This window comes from Falco peregrinus, chromosome 8, assembly GCF_023634155.1.
Source record: "Falco peregrinus isolate bFalPer1 chromosome 8, bFalPer1.pri, whole genome shotgun sequence".
Lineage (NCBI taxonomy): Eukaryota > Metazoa > Chordata > Aves > Falconiformes > Falconidae > Falco > Falco peregrinus.
In genome coordinates, this window is record NC_073728.1 from 24,834,636 (window position 1) to 24,853,192 (window position 18,557).

General features: G+C 37.2%; 2 protein-coding genes across 8 annotated transcripts in view; one reads left to right on the plus strand and one right to left on the minus strand.

The window, feature by feature from the left end:
• DPP4 (dipeptidyl peptidase 4) overlaps positions 1–3,855 on the plus strand; it is a 41,058-nt gene extending 37,203 nt beyond the window's left edge. The window contains exons 24-26 of the mRNA XM_055811996.1: positions 1,394–1,466; positions 1,716–1,789; positions 2,613–3,855. Of these exons, the coding sequence (XP_055667971.1) occupies positions 1,394–1,466; positions 1,716–1,789; positions 2,613–2,711 (246 nt within the window). The 3' untranslated portion in view covers positions 2,712–3,855. The remainder of the gene's footprint in view (positions 1–1,393; positions 1,467–1,715; positions 1,790–2,612) is intronic.
• Positions 3,856–5,859: 2,004 nt separating this feature from the next.
• The window catches only part of SLC4A10 (solute carrier family 4 member 10), a 161,989-nt gene continuing 149,291 nt past the window's right edge, over positions 5,860–18,557 (minus strand). For 5 of the 7 annotated variants that reach the window (XM_055811993.1, XM_055811994.1, XM_027782357.2 and 2 more), the window contains 4 exons: positions 18,022–18,144; positions 14,522–14,589; positions 12,788–12,904; positions 5,860–8,173 (listed from right to left, as the gene is read on the minus strand). In XM_055811993.1, the coding sequence (XP_055667968.1) occupies positions 8,107–8,173; positions 12,788–12,904; positions 14,522–14,589; positions 18,022–18,144 (375 nt within the window). In that variant the 3' untranslated portion in view covers positions 5,860–8,106. Of the gene's footprint in view, positions 8,174–9,100; positions 9,127–9,287; positions 9,378–12,787; positions 12,905–14,521; positions 14,590–18,021; positions 18,145–18,557 lie in introns of all 7 variants that reach the window. The other 2 variants (XR_008748402.1, XM_027782359.2) reach the window with 2 other exon arrangements.

The window sequence follows — 18,557 nt, forward strand, 5'->3', positions numbered from 1 at the left end:
AGACGGCAGTTGCCGTGTTATGGACTGGAGGGTGGCTTTTTCTCTCAACTTGTTTTTTAAAATTGGTTGAGTAACTACAAAATCTCATTTCACTTATGAGAGCGCTGTGGTACGCTATTCTGCCGTGACAAAAGGAATATTTATGCTTGCTTTAAAGATTCATGAGTGTACAAGAGACATAAGGAAATTAAACCCTTCTGTGTCTTGGTAGTGTAATGTATTTGACTTTTTGGGGGTACTAAATGCAAATCCCTGTGCAAGAATACAGCCTTACTACAAGGTGGGGAAGAAATAAACCAAAACCTAACCCCCACATTATTTTGTTCCTAATTTTTACTGGTTTTTTCCTTGCCATAGAGGCTTTTAGGCTGCTGTAACAGAGGGAAAACTTCCACAGGAATTCAGTCATTTTCAGCAGAGAACCCCTATAATGTTGCTAATAGAAGGAAATTTGATTCAACGTATTTTTGCCCCATTATGCTGGTTGTCTTACCAAGCCTAAAACATCTTGTTGCTAGTCCCTTTTCTTCTTCCTACTCTCATGGCAGAGCGCTATCCTATTCCATTTCCTTACCCAAATTAAAGATCCTACCTGCAATCCTTACTTTCCTCATTCTTTATTACCTAGTCACAGTAGCAAGTCATGTGGTTAGTATGTTCTAGGGAATATGCTGTTACTGTGTTTTAAGTTTCTTGATTAGCCTTAGTTGATTATTTTTTTCATCACTGTATTGTTTTTCTATTCCTAAAATATAGCTTGACTTCTATTTATAGATTTGGTCTCATGGTTTTTACCTTCAGGTGTTTCTCTGCCATATTTGGGGAAAGCATCATTTTCAAATTGTTGTCACCCATTTTTACTTGAGACTGTTGCAGTATTAGCTCTGTTGACTTACCTACAGGTAAACTAGTGTACGTTTTGGTGGGGAGGATAATGCATGTGGTCTCTACAATATCTACTCCTTGCTATCATAGGGTGTGCTGTTGCCATGGCAACATTTTTTAACTTGTCTGCAGTCGCACAGGAAACCTATGGCAAGTGGTGTGCTGCAGGCTAACAACATGTTAGCAATGCATTAAATGTGTGTCTCACTCACAAAACTCTTCCCCTCTGGAATTGCCTGTTAACTTTGCAGACATAACCCTTGGTAATAATTGCAGATCGGTGCAGAATGGTTTGAGTACAAGCACAGTGTTGTTTGATATGTGAACATGCTACTTGGGGGTGCGGGGCCAGGGGGGGAACAGGGGTTGTTGTTTTTATCTGAAGGACCCCAGACTGTCAACAGGAATCAAAGTCAGTTGGTAGCAAATCATCTTCTAATAAATAGCACTTCTTTTCTTTTCTTTTTTCTTTTCTCTTTTTTTCTTTTCTCTTTTTCTTTAATTTCAGAGTTCAACAGTAATGGCCAGAGCTGAAAAATTCAAGGAAGTTGAGTATCTCCTTATTCATGGAACAGCAGATGGTGAGTTGCAGTTAATTAGACATTTTAGTATTACAGACAGGTTTGCAATTCTACTACTGACAAAACAAAAGCATGAAGGGGCAAGGCTGTTACATTTACATCAATAAAATAATACTGCTTTCTGCAGCTAATTTGTGTTTCAGTCAGAAGTGTTGGGGAGTCTACTGTGTTAGTTGCTTTGCTTTTCCCCCAGAGTAGTACAGAAGCAATTTTTTGTTTACCTTTTTCCTCTTTTCTTCCACTTTTCAGATAATGTTCACTTCCAGCAAGCAGCGCAGATTTCCAAAGCTCTTGTTGATGCTGAAGTGGATTTTCAAGCAATGGTATGGTTCGGTTTTGTTTATCGTCATACATAATGGATTTGTATTATGAGAATAATAGCAAAAGCTCCCTGTTGTTAGGTATAAATCAATTGCCATCTTAAATGAAAGCTCACATACTTGTATTTCATGTGCAGTAACTGAAATCTTAATGTAAAGCACCCATGTATCTTGTGTACAAGAAAAAATGTAAAGCAACTCCTCTTATTTCATTCTGTTCAGCTAATCTTTCATTGTGTTAATTTTTTTGTGTTCTCAGACAACCAACTAATCCCAATTTCTGCATATACCCAAAGTCCAATGAATTGTATCTTACAGATAGGATATAAGGAAAGGTTAACTTCAGCTAAGTCCAAGATAACCTGTCCATCATGTTTGGTGTTTCTCTATTACCTTGTAAGACAAGTAGTTCTTTGCTCTTTCTTATGCTGTGCATGGCCACTCAAGCGTATCATGAACAAGCAGTAGTGCTGAAAAGGATGAAGCATAGAAGGAGGCCAAGTGCACCAGTGCGTGGTTGTCCTTCAGCCAAACTTGCGGGGCTTACAGGGTGCACAGGTCAGGCACCACTCTGAACTGAGGAGCTGCACCTGCCCTCCGTGTGGAGAAGCCATGTACTCATTTTGTACTTTTAGCATGAATAGATGGTGTATCCCACACAAAGCAGGGACACAAGTATCATAGCAGCTTCCTACCACCATTATGTCTTTGCCTCCATACTGGGGTAACTGTAAATGCCTGCACATGTTTCTATGTCTATCATGTTTGGTTTCTACCATTCAGATGTAGCTGGAACTAACATTCTCTGTATTTTTCTTTCCCACAGTGGTATACTGACAAAGACCATGCCATCACCGGGCAAGCACATAAGCATATTTATACCCATATGAGCCATTTCATCAAGCAGTGTTTCTCACTGCCCTAGCACCAGCGTTTTGAGGGTTAGCGATGGTACTTCTCCACAAAACTCTCTAGCTAATGGACACTGAGCCTGTGTAAACTTCTATGAATCAAGATCAGATAAGGGTCAGCTCTTGGGATACCTGTGTACACAATGAAATGCTAATCTTTATAATGACTTCTGTTGCCAAGCAACTATTGCATTTTTATTGATTGTGTTTAATCAGGTCTTAACAACACCAGAACGTAAGTATATTGCAGAATTCTAGATAGCGCGGTACTTGCTTGAATCAGGACCTTTTGATATTTCAGTCTAAAAGAGAAACAGTCCAGTTTCTAATTAGGATAATAAATGATGAAATTGTCAGAAAAGCCAGTGTAGAGATCAGTTGAGGAATAAAAATAATAGTGTTTCTAATAGAAAATAAAACTAACCCTGTGATCATTTCTGTGAAAATACTGATACAATTCATAAACAGATTTTGCAGAAATTACCTAATGCTTGATCAATTATTTTAGAAACAATATCAGGAATATTGCAATGTTAATATTTTCTGTGCAGAATGAAATGCTTTGTTTACTGCGGTTTCTTGAGTTATTTTTTGCTGCAATCTCCTAGATTACAATTGTGTAAGTTTTGCAAGGAGCACATGTAACCAGCTTTCACCAAAGATTTTGAATGAGACCTATTCAAACCAACAGCACTGAATGTCTTTTTTTCCTATTGTACTTCTGTGATTGGGGCTTACTTTATAATCAAAAAGGCGCCTACTGTAGGAATCTGCACTGGTAAAATCTTATCTGGAAGCTGTAGCAGCCCACCATTGTTTCTCCATGGGACAAAAATTATATTTTTTTCCAGAAGCTAACTATTTGCTGCTGAAGAGGGTATATTCCTTGCACTCTTGACATAACTACATTACAATGCAAACTAGCCATTACTTAAAGCAAGGGCTGGACTGTAACTTTCATGTGAACATGCTATTTAGAAAACCTGCTTTTCCTTGTAGCCAACCAGTAAACTTCTGCTTTATCTTGAGCACTCCAGGTAGGCTTCTCCATCTGAAGATAAGATTAGTTTTCTTAATTTCACATAGATAGAAAAAATGCAACTCACTTGTACTACAAACTGTGCTGCTTTAAAATAATAAAGGCATTAAGTTATGAAAGGAGGTGTAGTCCTTATCATTGAAAATGTTGCTCAAAGAATGGTCTCCTAGAATTTTACAAAAATCCATTAATTTTAAGAGAGACTTACAGTGAAATTTCTGGTTTTAATGGTATGTGTAATGGAGTGTGACATGATTATCTAATACTTAGCTTCGTGATATTACATGCCAGCACGTGATTATGTATGTATTGTGGGTTATTAGTGACAGTTAGGTATGAATGTAAATGTACTCATACAGACAGATAAAGCATGGGGGAGAATGTCAGGACTCTGCAGCTTGTCCTGAAAGGAGAAAAAGAAGGGGGCCTGAAGTGGAAGGTAAGATTTTGGCTTCATAGACTAACCAAAAGCTCCTTGACTCACACAATAAGTTTTTTTGGGGAAAAAATTGAAGACAGGTATTACAAATGTAATATTGGGGTCAATGTATGAGTGGTTCTGATGTAGGCTGGCACCACTGTTAAAAGTTTTGTAGGATACAGGCTGTCAGTTGTCTCCAAGAGCTTATAGTATCCATGTCTCTGATTCTTTTGACTCAAGGGAAAGAAACATAAATCAGCATAAAGGTAAGTCATAGCTATGCAGATAGGTTATAGAAGAAAATTATCATTGTAAATTTCTGGATGGCTTGTGTATGCAAAGGGCAAATAGTGGCAGTTGGGTTTTTTTTAAATGTTATCACTCACACTGTCATAGAGACAAAAGTATTACTGTAATCCAAAAACTACATTAACCAGGCTCTTGTATTTATTTAAGAACTGCAGGAATTCCCTTCGTGTAATCAGAGAAGCATTAACAAAACCCAACAACTTTTTATTTAAAACTAAAAATTATAGGGATTGGGCAAGTCTTTCATTAAGTAAAGCTGCAGTTCTTTGTGTCTGATCTACCTTACTGATGTTAGCATTTCACTGGGGAACTTTTCTGTATTCTTAATACCTAGTCCTGTTTTCACTGTCTTATCTGCAAGGCATAACAAAGTATAATGTTAATTATATTAGACTTCTTTGTCTGGAAGGCAGCTTCTAAGATAATGCTGTTAATAGAGCATGATGCAACTTTTATGACAAAGCAAGTTTTATTACTACAGAAACGTCCTCTACTAAACATCAATTTAGTCTAATTTTCTCTCTGTTAGATCTCCTTCGGTTCCAAAAATAATGCAGACAATAGGACGATAGATAGAGCTGCCTCCAGGAACTGATAACTTACTTGAAATGCATGAGCACAGGTAAATCCTCTACCAAGAGCTGTGCACAGGCTGGGCTGTGGCCAGGTGTGTGAGGTTCAACAAGGAGAAGTACCGGGTCCTGCACTTGGGTCACAACAACCCCACGCAATGCTATGGGCTTGGGGAAGAGCGGCTGAAGAGCTGCCTGGTGGAAAGGGACCTGGGGGTGCTGGTTGACAGCTGGCTGAACATGAGCCAGCAGTGTGCCCAGGTGGCCAAGGCAGCCAACAGCATCCTGGGTTGGGTTTTGGCAGTAGTGTTAGGCTTTAAGGCCTGCAAGTTTTTCAGTAGCAGAAATTTAGGGTCCTGAGAAGAGCAGTAGGCCAAGCCGCTATTTGGCTATTAAGACACTTTAAGTATTGTAGCACTGCAGAATTTTAAATTGTATGACCTTCCCTATTGATCTGTAAAAAAAACCCAGCTACTGCTGCTTGGCCCACATCACCTCTCCCAGGAGCAAGAGGAACCTACTCATGACCAATAAATCAGAATTTAATTCCCAATCTCTTCCTGGAACAGGTCAGTTACGCACCATCTCTGACAGCCCACTTACTGTTAGTCAGACCAAGTACACCACCATCAGCTACGTACAGCAAGCCAGCACTGACAGCATTGCATGTTTCATTGAGATTCCACTTGGAAATGGAGCAGGACTGGGCTCTGCAACTCATTAATCTGTGAAGCACATTCAAGTTTCAGGTAGACATTTAAAATACTGTACCACATTGCATACTTTTTCTGGGTTTTGCGGTGTAAAAATAAAATTGAAAATTAGTTAGGATAAATATTTATTTTCACATAACATTTCTCAATTGTGAAAAACACAATAGTCTATTCACATGTACACATAAACTTTTGTAATAAATTACATCCAAGAAATTGAGTAATTTTGACCAGGAATATGAAATTAGAAGTAAATATAGCACTACATTTGCTTTATATTGTGTGTGATTTCAGAATGTTAAGATTAACATTGGAATAGCATTTAAATTCACACAAGAACAGAGTGACCGTTTTAAAATAAAACCACTCTGAAATACTGAACAGAAATACAGAATGCCATTGAATACACTGATTTCTTAATATTCTAAGAGTTGGTCAAGTGAAACTAATACATTTTGATTGTATATGTTATCTGTAACAAAGTCGGCAACATATTAAAACGCCACCAGGCTGCTTTCGGGACAAACAGAAGTACTGAACTTCTATACTAACCTTAAAACAATTGGAATCTTACATTTCATCATCAAGTACACAAAACAAAGCATTTGACTTTAATGCATCAGCATTTTTTTTCCTAAATTTACAAATACAAACATTGAATTAAATGTAAATCCTTCTTTGTAACCATTAGGTTTGGGTTTTTTCTCTCCATAAAAATGGCCTTTTAATGGGCTTCAATAATGCCAAGTCCAATTTAGAACAGTGACCCTATTAGTTTGCAGCAAAATGCAATTATCATGTATGGCTAAAGTAGTAAAACATACACACACTCACACGCACACAGACACTTAGAAGGATACTTTAAATGTACTGGATGTGAAAAGTTGTTTATGTAAGGTCTATGGAAAGATTATCACGTTTTGGGAAGCTGGGGAATGTAAGAGCCCTGTAGATGAGTTGTTATAAATATTAAAAGACTGTAATTTGTATTTGTAGGATTCAAAGTAATAGTGTAATAATAAGAGTTAGCTTTCATTTAATAATTTAAAAAATTATCTTTAAAAAGAAATAAAAATTAGTGAATTCCAAATAACAATAAAACTTTTGTTTGACATTTCTATTAATTTAATGTTATTCTTGCAGTCTTTGTTTTACACAAAAGAACCTGCTGAAGGATCAGGCAGTAACAATATCCATTATGAAAAATGTCTTTGTAATGGCTCTAAAGCCACATTTTACTTAGCAATGTTGTTTTCATCTTTTAATCACTATGCACTTGATGGAATAGTGAAGAGCTGTAGCAAAATCAACAGCAGGATACCCATTTAAGTATGATACACAGTCTCCGAAATGAAGAAGTTTACAGTTGTTAGTAGAGAGAGGACAATACAAATATGCCCTTTATGTGGCTGTATTTTAGGCAATAAAGAGGAAAATCATTGGGCAGATAATATAACTGTATGTGGGGTATAATTAGTATCTACAAACTTTTTCCTATTATAAAATAATGGATGGATTAATGACATAATGCAATTTAGCCTACCACAGCAACATTCATACAATACAAGATACTGTAATCACAGATTGCATCTTAAGAAATACTGTACCCATGTTTCACATCAAGGGGTGTAATTTTGTTTTTCAGCTAAGGTGAGAGAACGTTTTAATATATATTTTTGTATTTTTATATATATATATATATACATATATGACTATGTTCCAGTTACATACAAATTTGAATATTAAATACACTGTATTAAATCAAGGAAAATCTCACAAATACAGAATCTGACCCTGCAATCCTCACGGCAAGAGTAATCCATGACTTCAAAGGGACAGCTTCAGAAGGAAAGGATTATCCTTGTTAGTTTGTTCACAGGGTCAGATCAGTTGTTACTTTAAAAACTTCTTTAATGTTTGCTTGTCAGTTTGGGTCTCCTGAAGTCATTTACTCAGGTGATTTAAAAAAAATAATAATAATTGGAACAAGTGTTTTCAAGTTCATCATGAATGAAGATTGTTAAGTATTTTCACACAGAAAAAGTAGCAAAATACAGTACAAACCTATTAACAGGAAAATTGAATTTGAAAGAAAATTTGTTTGTTAAATTTATGATACGAATACTGATAAATGGCCAATATCAGCAAAGAACATGAAGATTTTTTGCATTGGCTACTGCAGACTTTCACACAGATACTAGACAATGTAGACATTGATGAAATGAGACTAATATTGCACTACATTACCTGTGCTAGTTTGAGATGAAAGACAAAAGTTACAAGCTCAAATCATTTATATTTAGTGGTTGTGGCACTCCTTTCATTCATTTGTAAAAAAATTAATTGAAGTACACATCATAGACAAGTCTCCCGGTCAACACCTTTCCCTGAGTCAGCTTTCTTCTCTTTTCTGATTTCAGCACTAGGAAAAGAAGGAAAAATAGTTACAGTAGCACAATCATATATATTAATGATCTACCTGCAAACCAACACTGCACTGATATTTTAACAATTTTTCATGCTGCATAGCACAAACTGGAAAGCAAGTGAAAGTTTCTGTGCTGAATGGTGCAGAAGACATCAGACAGCATTTTAGTGACGAAGGACAAAGAAAACATAAGATGTACAGACACACAAGTCAGCCAGCATGCAAGCAAAGATACCCACTTTTTCATCTTTTTGGCAAATACAACTGTTAATTGATTAAATAATGGTAACGATAGAGTTCTCAGACAATACCAGCATTTTCTTAAATGGCACAAACAAGTGGTCGCAGCACATATTTCTTGTCTTTAAAATGTAGTCTGTTGCTTGATGTACATTTAGAAGGAATGTTTCCGAACTAGAGCTGTGCAAGCCAATTTCCAACTGTAATATTTGGCTTTCAGTCTTGACTGGAGAGAGCAGGAGAAGGCTGCAGGGGCGGGGAGTGACAGTATTCCCCACTTCCAGCTTAATACATACTTCCTCGTGTATACATTTTAAGGAAGTAATTTTTTTTAAAAAAAAAAAAAGCTTGAAAGATCATACAAAAGCCATTATCACTAAGAACTCTGCTTCAGAGTTCTAATTTGGATTCACTTTTTTCCAGTTAAAACATGGTTGATTTGCCTACAGAAAGTAATATATGTGCAAAGCAGATGATTATTATTTTTTTTTGTGAAAAGGGTCCTAATTTATAACAGTGTAAATAAATAAAAAGTCATGTTCTTGCAATGAGTTTGTATCACAATACAAAAATGCAAAGAGGCTTCCACAACACAGGCAAATCAAGCCTTCAACAAAGAGTGGCAGGGTATTTAAAAAAAGATGGTTCTGAGAACAAACCTGTATCAAGCACATAACCTACCAGGTTTCATGGGAATAATTCCTTAACTAGAATGAATGAGAAATAGGCTGAGTTACACAAGGCTTAAAGAAAGCAAGATCAATTCTCAAATTCTTAAGGTGATTCATGCACAATTTTACAATCATCTGACATTTTTCTTCACATAAAAATTGCTTTAAGGATACAATTCAGTGCAGCCAAAGCTTACTTCTATGCCTATGGCAGCTTCCAGAGGTGTTAATGGAAATAGCTAAAGAATACCAACTTCTGCTGCTTCAACTGCCGAATCTGTCACCTTCTGTAGAACAGTGATAGAATTGGGTATGTTACATTTTCTGCACACAAAGGGTATGCAAACAAATTCTGGGGGCAGGGGGAAGGGTGGGGGGAAGTGAACTTAAAGTGCAGCAGCACAGCAGACAGAGAGTTACCTGTGCTTAGTAAAAGCAAACACTGAGGATGTGTCGTGCGCTTTACAGTCTATAGTATTTCCATGTTTTAGGTGCCTCTGTGATAACCAGGAAAGTCTTGCTTCTATTCAGGATTCAAATCTCTGAGTACCTCCTGCAGATGTAGGCTTTAATGCCTTGAGCAATTTGGCCGGGGGAAGGACAAGTCCAGTCTTTTAGCGGTACAACATATTAACCGGTGGATCTGTATGGGACTTGGGAGCTCTCTTCCTCCCTGCCAAGGGAGTAGTCTTAACGAGCCTGAGAAGGAAGGTTTGGGATGCAGGACTTGCATATTTTCAGGTAAAGTAAGGAACTCACACCATCTACAAAGTAGTAGATGCCTCTTTCTCCAGTACTTTAAAAGACCAGCTCTGACTACATTCTATACATGGTCAGATCTTGAAATTGCTGTCTGAAGGGCTTAACACATTGTAAGCAAAGACAGGAATATTTAATCACATGTACCAAAGAGAGCTATGTTTCAGACAGGTGCCTTGGTGTTAAATTCTCCCAAGAGAGGCTCAGAAGCAGACCTTGAGGACCCTAAGAATTTTAATAATGAAAAATAAAGGTTGGAAAACTGTAAAGTTCAGGGGCCTCTATGGTTAGGCAACAGTTGACTAAGTAAATCCCATTTATAGTAAGTCCCCTCTTTAGATGCTTGAATGCTGTTATGAGTCTGGGATGGAACAACTGTCATGCACTGTGCTACTTCACAGAGCCAGGGGCAGGGCAGAGCTTATGACAGATATTATCTATGCATCAGGCTGAGAAGTCATTTGTATAAACCTTTCCTGCCAAAACTCTCTTTGGAGATGATCTTAGTTTATTATTGGCCAGTATTTGATTGCCAAGTCATTTCAGGATTTAATTAGTAAAACGAACTTCCAGATTTTATACATTCCAAAAATCACCCTATGCTGTTAATTGATCATTGCCTTACATAAAAGGCACTACATGAAATAATAGTACAGTATCATAATTTAATTGTCCCATTTAATAATATTTTGGGATATTAGTATAAGAAAGTAGACCTGACAACAGGAAAAGGAGTACTAAACACTTCTCTAGTTGAACTTCTAAAGGCATCAGTAAAATTAATTTCAAAACGAAGTGATTTCCCTCCCACCCACCCACCCCTATGGTAAGGTACCCTTCACTGAAGGGAGCTGACTAATGTAATACTGGTGACCTTGATCATTTGCAAAAATTATCCTTACAACTGCTACCATTCCAAGCTTTCTTTTTTCTCAGTACTTACCTAGGATTGAATTGTATCTTCATGTAATGATACATATCTTTAGGAATGTAATGTTTAACTATGTCTTTAATGTGATTTAAGATTAATGTTGTCTATGGTTTTGCTTCTCAGAAAGCAAGCCTTCCAGGTTTAAAGTTCTTTGAATCTACTTCTGTCTGAGAAACTGAGACAAGCTAAAGCACATGAAAAAGCACAATTTCAGATTCTTTAAGGAGTTGTTCCTTTACAACAGGACACTCCTACCTGAATTGGTAAAACCCGTGATCCCTTAGTGCCTTTTCGCCAGAGTTTTTGTTTTCATGAGCAAAGATACAAGAACAGATTGAAAATGACCTTCTCATAAATGCGTTTCTATTTTACTGCAGGGGAAAGGCAGAATCATCTTTTACCAATGCTGTCTGAGCCACAGTCTATGCGGATGCTCTTTGCTCAATGGATCTTTGAAAATTTCAGGTTAAAACAGTAAACATTAGCATAATCTGTCATACGATTAAAGAAAGCAACATCCATCAGAAAAATGACAACTACTGCACACCCCGTATGCAGTGGCTGTGAATGTACCATATCTGCTGCTTCTCTTTCTCCAGGCTTTCACAGGCTGGACAGCAGTAGGCACATAAGGTAAGAAAACCCGACTGTACATCCTTCTGCCATGCACCACACTGATTTCACTACGACAGTGACACTTTTCAGCCCATGTGTAGGTTGGAAGGCAAATAAGAACTACACTGCTATTTTGACTGTGAGTGAAATAGCATTAAAGTGATCACATTAGTGGGCTGCTCCATGGGTGTCTGAAATGAAGATTCTCTGGTCATGAGCTGTTCATCTTGTTTATGCTGTTTAGGGAAAGAAACAGCACTGAAAGGCAGCATGCCATTTTGAGGGGATAAAATAAAAAAATGTATTTCACTACATTTTTTCTCTAACTGCATCTTTTCACCATAAAACAACAACTAGCTGTTTCAAACATGGAGCTTGTTATAAAACTAGATTTAGAAATGGGCAGAATATAATTTTAGGTTTTGAAAATGTCAAAGAATTAATGAAAAAGAATTCTAGGAATAAATTCAGTTTAACATTTATATATACTACATCTACAATTTCTATTTTTAATACACAATAAATTCCAAATTTTAATACTAAGGATTTTATTCCTACCTGCAATTTTTTTTCATTGTTTCCCAAAAGACTACGCAGAGTCAAGTCATTTGGGTTCCTAGGTGGCACCACTTTGAATTGGAAGATACAATCAAGGGAAAAATTGAGGGACAGGGTCTTACCTTTGGGGAATCAGGTTCTAGAGTGATTGGGGAAGAGGAGCTTATGACAGAATGTGATATGAAACAATTAAGTTGAAAATAGTTAAATTTAAAATTTATGGAAACAGGAAAATTCCTCTTGCAATCACACTGTGCTTGTATTTAACATTTTCTTATTCCCATAACAACTCTTTAGCACACATAAAACTTTGTTGCTTCATTTTACATTTGTCTGGACTAAAATTTAGAAGTATTTAACTGTTTTGAGTACAAGTGAAGTAGACAGAAAAATGAAAAGAAGTGATGCAATCTGAAAATTATATTCACTCCAAATATTAGTAGATTGCATTCAGAGTACTGGGTTCTTCATATAGGTATTTCCAGAGTAGTGATGACTACTTCTTTTTCAAGAGGAAAGAACAAAAGCAAGCAGAACAAACACAACAGCTGTTGTGCAATATCCAGGGGTAGGGTGGTGGTTCATTACACAAGCATCAGGCATGCTGAACTTTACTTTCCATGGTAGCATAGCTAACTAGCATGCAAATATTTGCAGTGGGGTTTTTTTTTCTGAATTTGTGTTTTGAGCTCCAAATACTGTGACTGGACATAAATAAAAGGAAATTTCAAGAAATAAAACTGCAAGATGTTAGAAATCTTTGTAATCCTTAGCAAAATATTCTAATACTGGTTTGACAACACCAATATATAAAGTATATAAAAGAATTCAAACCTTTTAGAAGGAAAGCTTGACTCCTTATCTTTTGCATTGTCTGAGGATATCAACAATGTCTTCCACACAGCAGTTTTTGCCATTTCATCAGAAATGTTTATCACAGATGGGTCATCTCTAGGCAAGAATAAAAGTAAATGCGCAGTAAAACAATGAGCGATCAGTCTTTGTCACTTATTAACTCTACAAAAGTCCATGAAAATGGATATGATGACAATAAGTGCAATGTTAAGAAATGTTAGTCTCTTAAAATGTCTTAGCACTTTAGTATTTTCCTCCTCCAACAGCAATTAATCAGAGTAACATCAATAAAATATATTGTGTCACTTCCAACTAACAGACAGAGAAAAATGAGGAACTGTGAACTTAAGTATCGCCCAAGATCTCACAACATGCCAGTGACATCATTGGACTAAACAAGAGTCCTAAGAGCTCTAACAGTTCTCAGGGTGCTTAATGCTCTGAAACTCCACCTGCTTTTAAAACAATTTTAAAAGCAATCAAAAGCCTTGACAAAGTCAAAGATTTAAGAGTTCTAATAAAAACACCCCAATTAAACAAGCTAATCGGTAGCTTTAAGCAGCATTTTGTAGCCATTATGCCCTTTGCTTTGCCTGGACTGCTCCAAATATGTATTCATACACTTAAGAAAAATAAAGTCTTAAAAGTTTTAAGGGCCTGCCTATACATTATTCCTGACCTCATGGTTTACATATGGCTTGACATTCAGCAAGCCCTCAGTAAACTTGTTTTCACAGTGTTTTGGGGCACCGCTTTATCAACCAATGTCTTGACTCTTCTTTTTAGCTGTAGGACTGTGACTCTTACAGTACAGGAGGTCAGATATTATCCACACAACTCTACTTAAGTAAACACGCTATAGATAATAGAGATCATACCTCAAGATAAATTAAGCTAAGTATTGCTAATATAAAATAGAACAAAAAAGGTATGGACAGAAGATGAAAAGAACAGACCATTAGAAGTGTGATGAATCAAAATAAGAAATAGGCTGGGATTTTTCAGAGACAGTTACTTGCCTTAGGAGACATAAGGGTAACCATGTTAAAAATATAAGGATGCCACTCTAAGATAGTGTTCCTATGAACTCAAATTAATACTATCACCAGGTATTTCAAATCTTGATTAAGAACTTCCTTTCTGAAAACTGTAAATGAAAGTAAGTCCTTATGGGCCGGCCACATGCATTATTACTATCTATAAACATAGGTTTACATGGGGTTTTTAAGTCGTGCCAGCCCTGCATTATGCCTCACCTACCCTGGACAGCTTCTGATCCACTTACTATGTCACACAGATAGGATCTTAATCAGAATGTTTTAAAATGTAATACTGTAAGAATCTAGTTTTCCTGGGGTGTGTTCAAAACCTTTCTTGGGTCCCTGCTAGCATCAGGGTGAAGGATTTGACCTGCTCTACGTCTTCCTTTTGCACTGTGCATGTCAGAAGCAAAGGTTCATTATGAACAGCCTGATCCTGCAGGCTTGCCCAAGGGAAAACTTCAGCTTGTCCCTTGGGTGTCCTTTTCCTATGGGCTGTGAGATCACATCAAAAAACTAGAAAAGGGCTGAGCTTGTTAAATGCTGCAGTATATGGTTCAGTTCATCTATCTGTACCCTACTACCAAACATCCTCCAAGCATTAAGAATAAATATTGTGGCATGTGTATTTGTTTAATTGCAACTCACCTAAAAGAGGAAAGGTATATTTTACCTGTAATGTCCTTCTAGTGGTAACTGAACAGTCCCTTCCTCTTCCATTGCTAACATACTTTGTTCTTCCTAGAAGGAAAGCATTTAGACATGAGACAGGATATGGTGTTGTGAAAAGTGAAATTTATGTGCTTTGGTCCTCTTTCCATTTTCTTTAAGTATTTATTTGAATTTCTGAAGATACTTTTCAACAAACTTTTAATTTAACATTTAAAACCTTCTATTTTAAAAGAAGTATCTTCACTTAATGGTATTTTTCAGTGTCAAATAAAGGAGACACCTGTAACAATAAAGACGTAAAATTAGTAACACTGAGTGAGCAGCTGTATGGTGAATTTAAAATATCATGCATAACAGGATATATATATTGCAATGTTAATACACAAAAACTAAAGAAGTAAAATTTAAGTTTGCACATATACTTTTAATACTGATAAAGTTTTATTGCAGTGAAAGGTAGGGAAACAAGACACCAAAATTAGTTTTAGCTTGAACAGGGAAACACCTTTTGAGAGTAGCAGGAAGTGAACTAAGAGATATATCTATCAAAAATCTTCTTGTGAAATAGTTACAAATTTTGAAATTCTATCTTAAGGGGAGGGGAGAATGAAACAACACCCCTCGAGCACCATGTCCTGCTTGAACAAAGAAAAACAAGTCTCTGTCTTTCAGACATCATTGCAAGGCTCCGCAGGAGGATTCTCAAGGTTCACACCCCTGTTAGGTAAGGAAAGCCACAGCCAGGAGGTTAACATGCCTTCACATGAATGTAACCATCAAATCCTGCCCTAAACTGATGCACTGTGCGTATGTGAGCGTAACGGGCACACCAAGACCTCCACATCTTTCCTCCCTTTATTAGATGGCTTTGTAACAGTTTACCCTGGTGCCTGTTTGAAAGTGTGAGCTGGCTCTCCCAAAAAGAGGGCTTACCATTTTCTGGCAGGTGAACCAAAACCCCATATGCATCACACACACTGGTGAGATGGTACTAGCTAGAAGAGCCAGTACAATTTTCCAAAACAGTAGAATTTGAATCCTCTCTGCACAGCAATTTGCTTCTTAAATGTTTTACTATTACAACTATTTTAAAAGTCACAACATTTTTTCCTCCAATTGGGTGAAGTCACTTTGTTCATTCCAGTCTCAGAAAGACTTAATTGATTAACATCAAAGTGGCTTCCAAAAGAGGTCTGTGAGGAGAAGGCATATATAATATCTGCTATAAATGTACAAAGCCTTGGAAAAACATGGCCTAAAAATATAAAAACAACTTAAGTGATGAAATTAGGATCCAATCAAATAAGTTTCAGATCTTGTCAACTGTATTTCTGAATATTCTTGTGGGTAGAATACTTCTATTTTTAAAAGCCGTGTGATAGCAACTCTCCAATTAATTCCTCAGGCTACATGTCAGAAGTTTTATTACTAGTTAATTTTGTCATTTCCAGGCTTCACAGCTTCATAAGTTTTTGACAGTTGAACAGTTTTAATAATAGCTCCAAATATTTAGAAATGCCAAAATATGTAAAAATAACCTCTCAAAACAGACAGTGAATGAAATAAGGTAACACCAGTAGATTTTCCCATTTTTGTTTTCTGATGCCATCCTATCAAGCATGGGAAGGAAAGTGACATATAACCAAAACATAAGGATAACAAGGAATTCTTTCCAATAACCAGACCCACAAGAAGAGAGCTACCTTGGTTACTTTTGGTTACTCTGAGTTGTGATGACAACAGATACTGTGCTGAAATGACTCTCCAGTTGTCTGCTTTGATTCAAGGGGAAAAACAATGACTCACGTATTTTGATTTCAGCCTGGTAGTTTTACAGGCACATAATAAATAGAAAATAATCACCATGATATTTATCACCTAAGTAAAACCTTTTCCCCCAAACTTATTCTATGAAATAAGTTGAACGTGTCAAGGAAAGCAAAGTTACAGTTCTCCAGGTTACAGACGAGGCAGTGAGTTGTCAAAGGTCACATATGAATCCTAAAGACAGAGAAATCTAGTTTTCATAGTTACATGTTCAAATTGTTAGCTCATGTCCTACTTCTGCAAATAGACTTACCAATGAGAATCCTCACACACACCATTTCACTGGTCTCAGATTGCATCTCAGGGCATCCCCAAGGATAAATTGCTGATTTATCCATTCACATTTCCTAGTTTTTGCAGTACCCTTGTACCACCAAAAGGTTATGTCTCACAGGTCCTGGACTTTTCTGCAAAGGTCTTCAGGGCATCTTAAAGGTCATATGCACAACTGTCTCAGAGCACTCCTGCCTAAAAGTGACCACAGCCTACCAAACCCACATGGCATTACCTGCACCTTCACCTCCCAGTGCCGCCACAGCCTCACACCACACTACTATTCAAAAGTGCTGATGGAGGGCACACAACTGCCATTGAAAATAACCCGGCACCAACATATGCTACCTGCTGCTCCTGCAGTTAGTGTTTCTCCGTCAAGACTTGTCCCTCATTTATTTGGGCCCAGTGCTGAGGTTCCATAACACCTGACACTGATCAGGTGGCTGATACCAGGGACAAAGGACAAAGACCTCAGTCCCTTACACATAAAGTTACTTTGTATTCCCACAGTTTTATATGTAATTCAACAAGCAATTCATGAAGCAGAGATTGGATAAAACCACTATCAAATAGATGCAAAACTGGTTAGAAAGCTACAATCAGAAAGATCAGTGTTTCGCTGTCAAAATACAGGAACGTTTTGAGTGGAAATGTGTAAGAATCTGTCCTGTATCAAGTTTATTAGAAATGATCTGAAATGCATGTTCTTTGAAAGGAGACAAGGAACCCAGATCCAAAACAATCAACTGGGTGGTAATGCCACAGGCTGTAAGTAGAAGTCTGAGGATTTGGTTAACAGGGGTGAGCAGTGTCACTGACCTTCTCATTAGAAAGTGGAAGTAAATTGTTTCTGCAGTAGCAGAAGGAAAATGCCAGCCCAGTGTGTAATAGGGATACTGCACAGGTTTAGGACACTGCTGAGCGGAGAGGGCACAGGGTGATGGCATGTGACCCATGTATGGCCCATATATAGCTGGGACATGCCATGCCCCTTAAATTCTGCACTGCTCTCTTCAGCATCTCCAGCAGGGATGAGACCAGGCCCAACGCAGCATCAAAGTGCCCCCGGCATCTGTGGGCCTTCCTACAGACAGGCTCATCCCTGCACATCATCACCATCTGAGTGGGTCTCTGGAACAATCCCCAAGAGCACTGCAGATACTATGTTACATGACAGTATGACAGCATAAGAATCTTCATAGACATTCCCCCCAAGCCTATTAGATTCGTAACCTTAAAAGGACTTACATAAAATACAACAATATTACACTTTGCATACTGTTAACAAGGCTGTCTGTTGCATGGAATATGCCTTGTTTACAGAATTTTCTCTAAATGTCTAAAGGAAAAACTGATAAAGTGCTACACACCAAAAAAAACCCTGAAACCATGACCCACCTCTTTCTCAGCATCTTCCAGTTTCTTTTTCTTGCTCTCAGGCATCAAATCATCTAACCAGCTGAGCTCCCGCTTAGTAAAAAAGAAATCCATGAGTTTTCGGACAAATACCAAAGCTAGAACCTGTAAAGATATAAATTCAATTAATTCAGGAAGTTATTTTCTGCTTAATTAATTGAAGCAAGTAAGACTGACAAATATGCTTGTAGAGGAATCAAAAGTGACTACAGTTTAAAGCTAGAACTTTAGCCTTTAATTTGGGTAGGCCAACAGCCGGTTTTCCTTTGTCCAGATAAGTACAGCTTGAAGCATTTAACAATCACTGAGGTATCTTTTCAGGTAGTGAAATAATGAGTGAGATCACTTAAGCAGCAGAACAGATTCTTCTTTTATTTCCAGCAAGACACAGATCAGTCAAGCTCCTCGGTACAATGAAAAATCTTCCTTAATGAATGAATGTTCTTTCTGTAAAAGGATTATGCACTACTCCTTAAATAAAAACATAAAATATTTATTTTAATATTTTTTAAAGAATT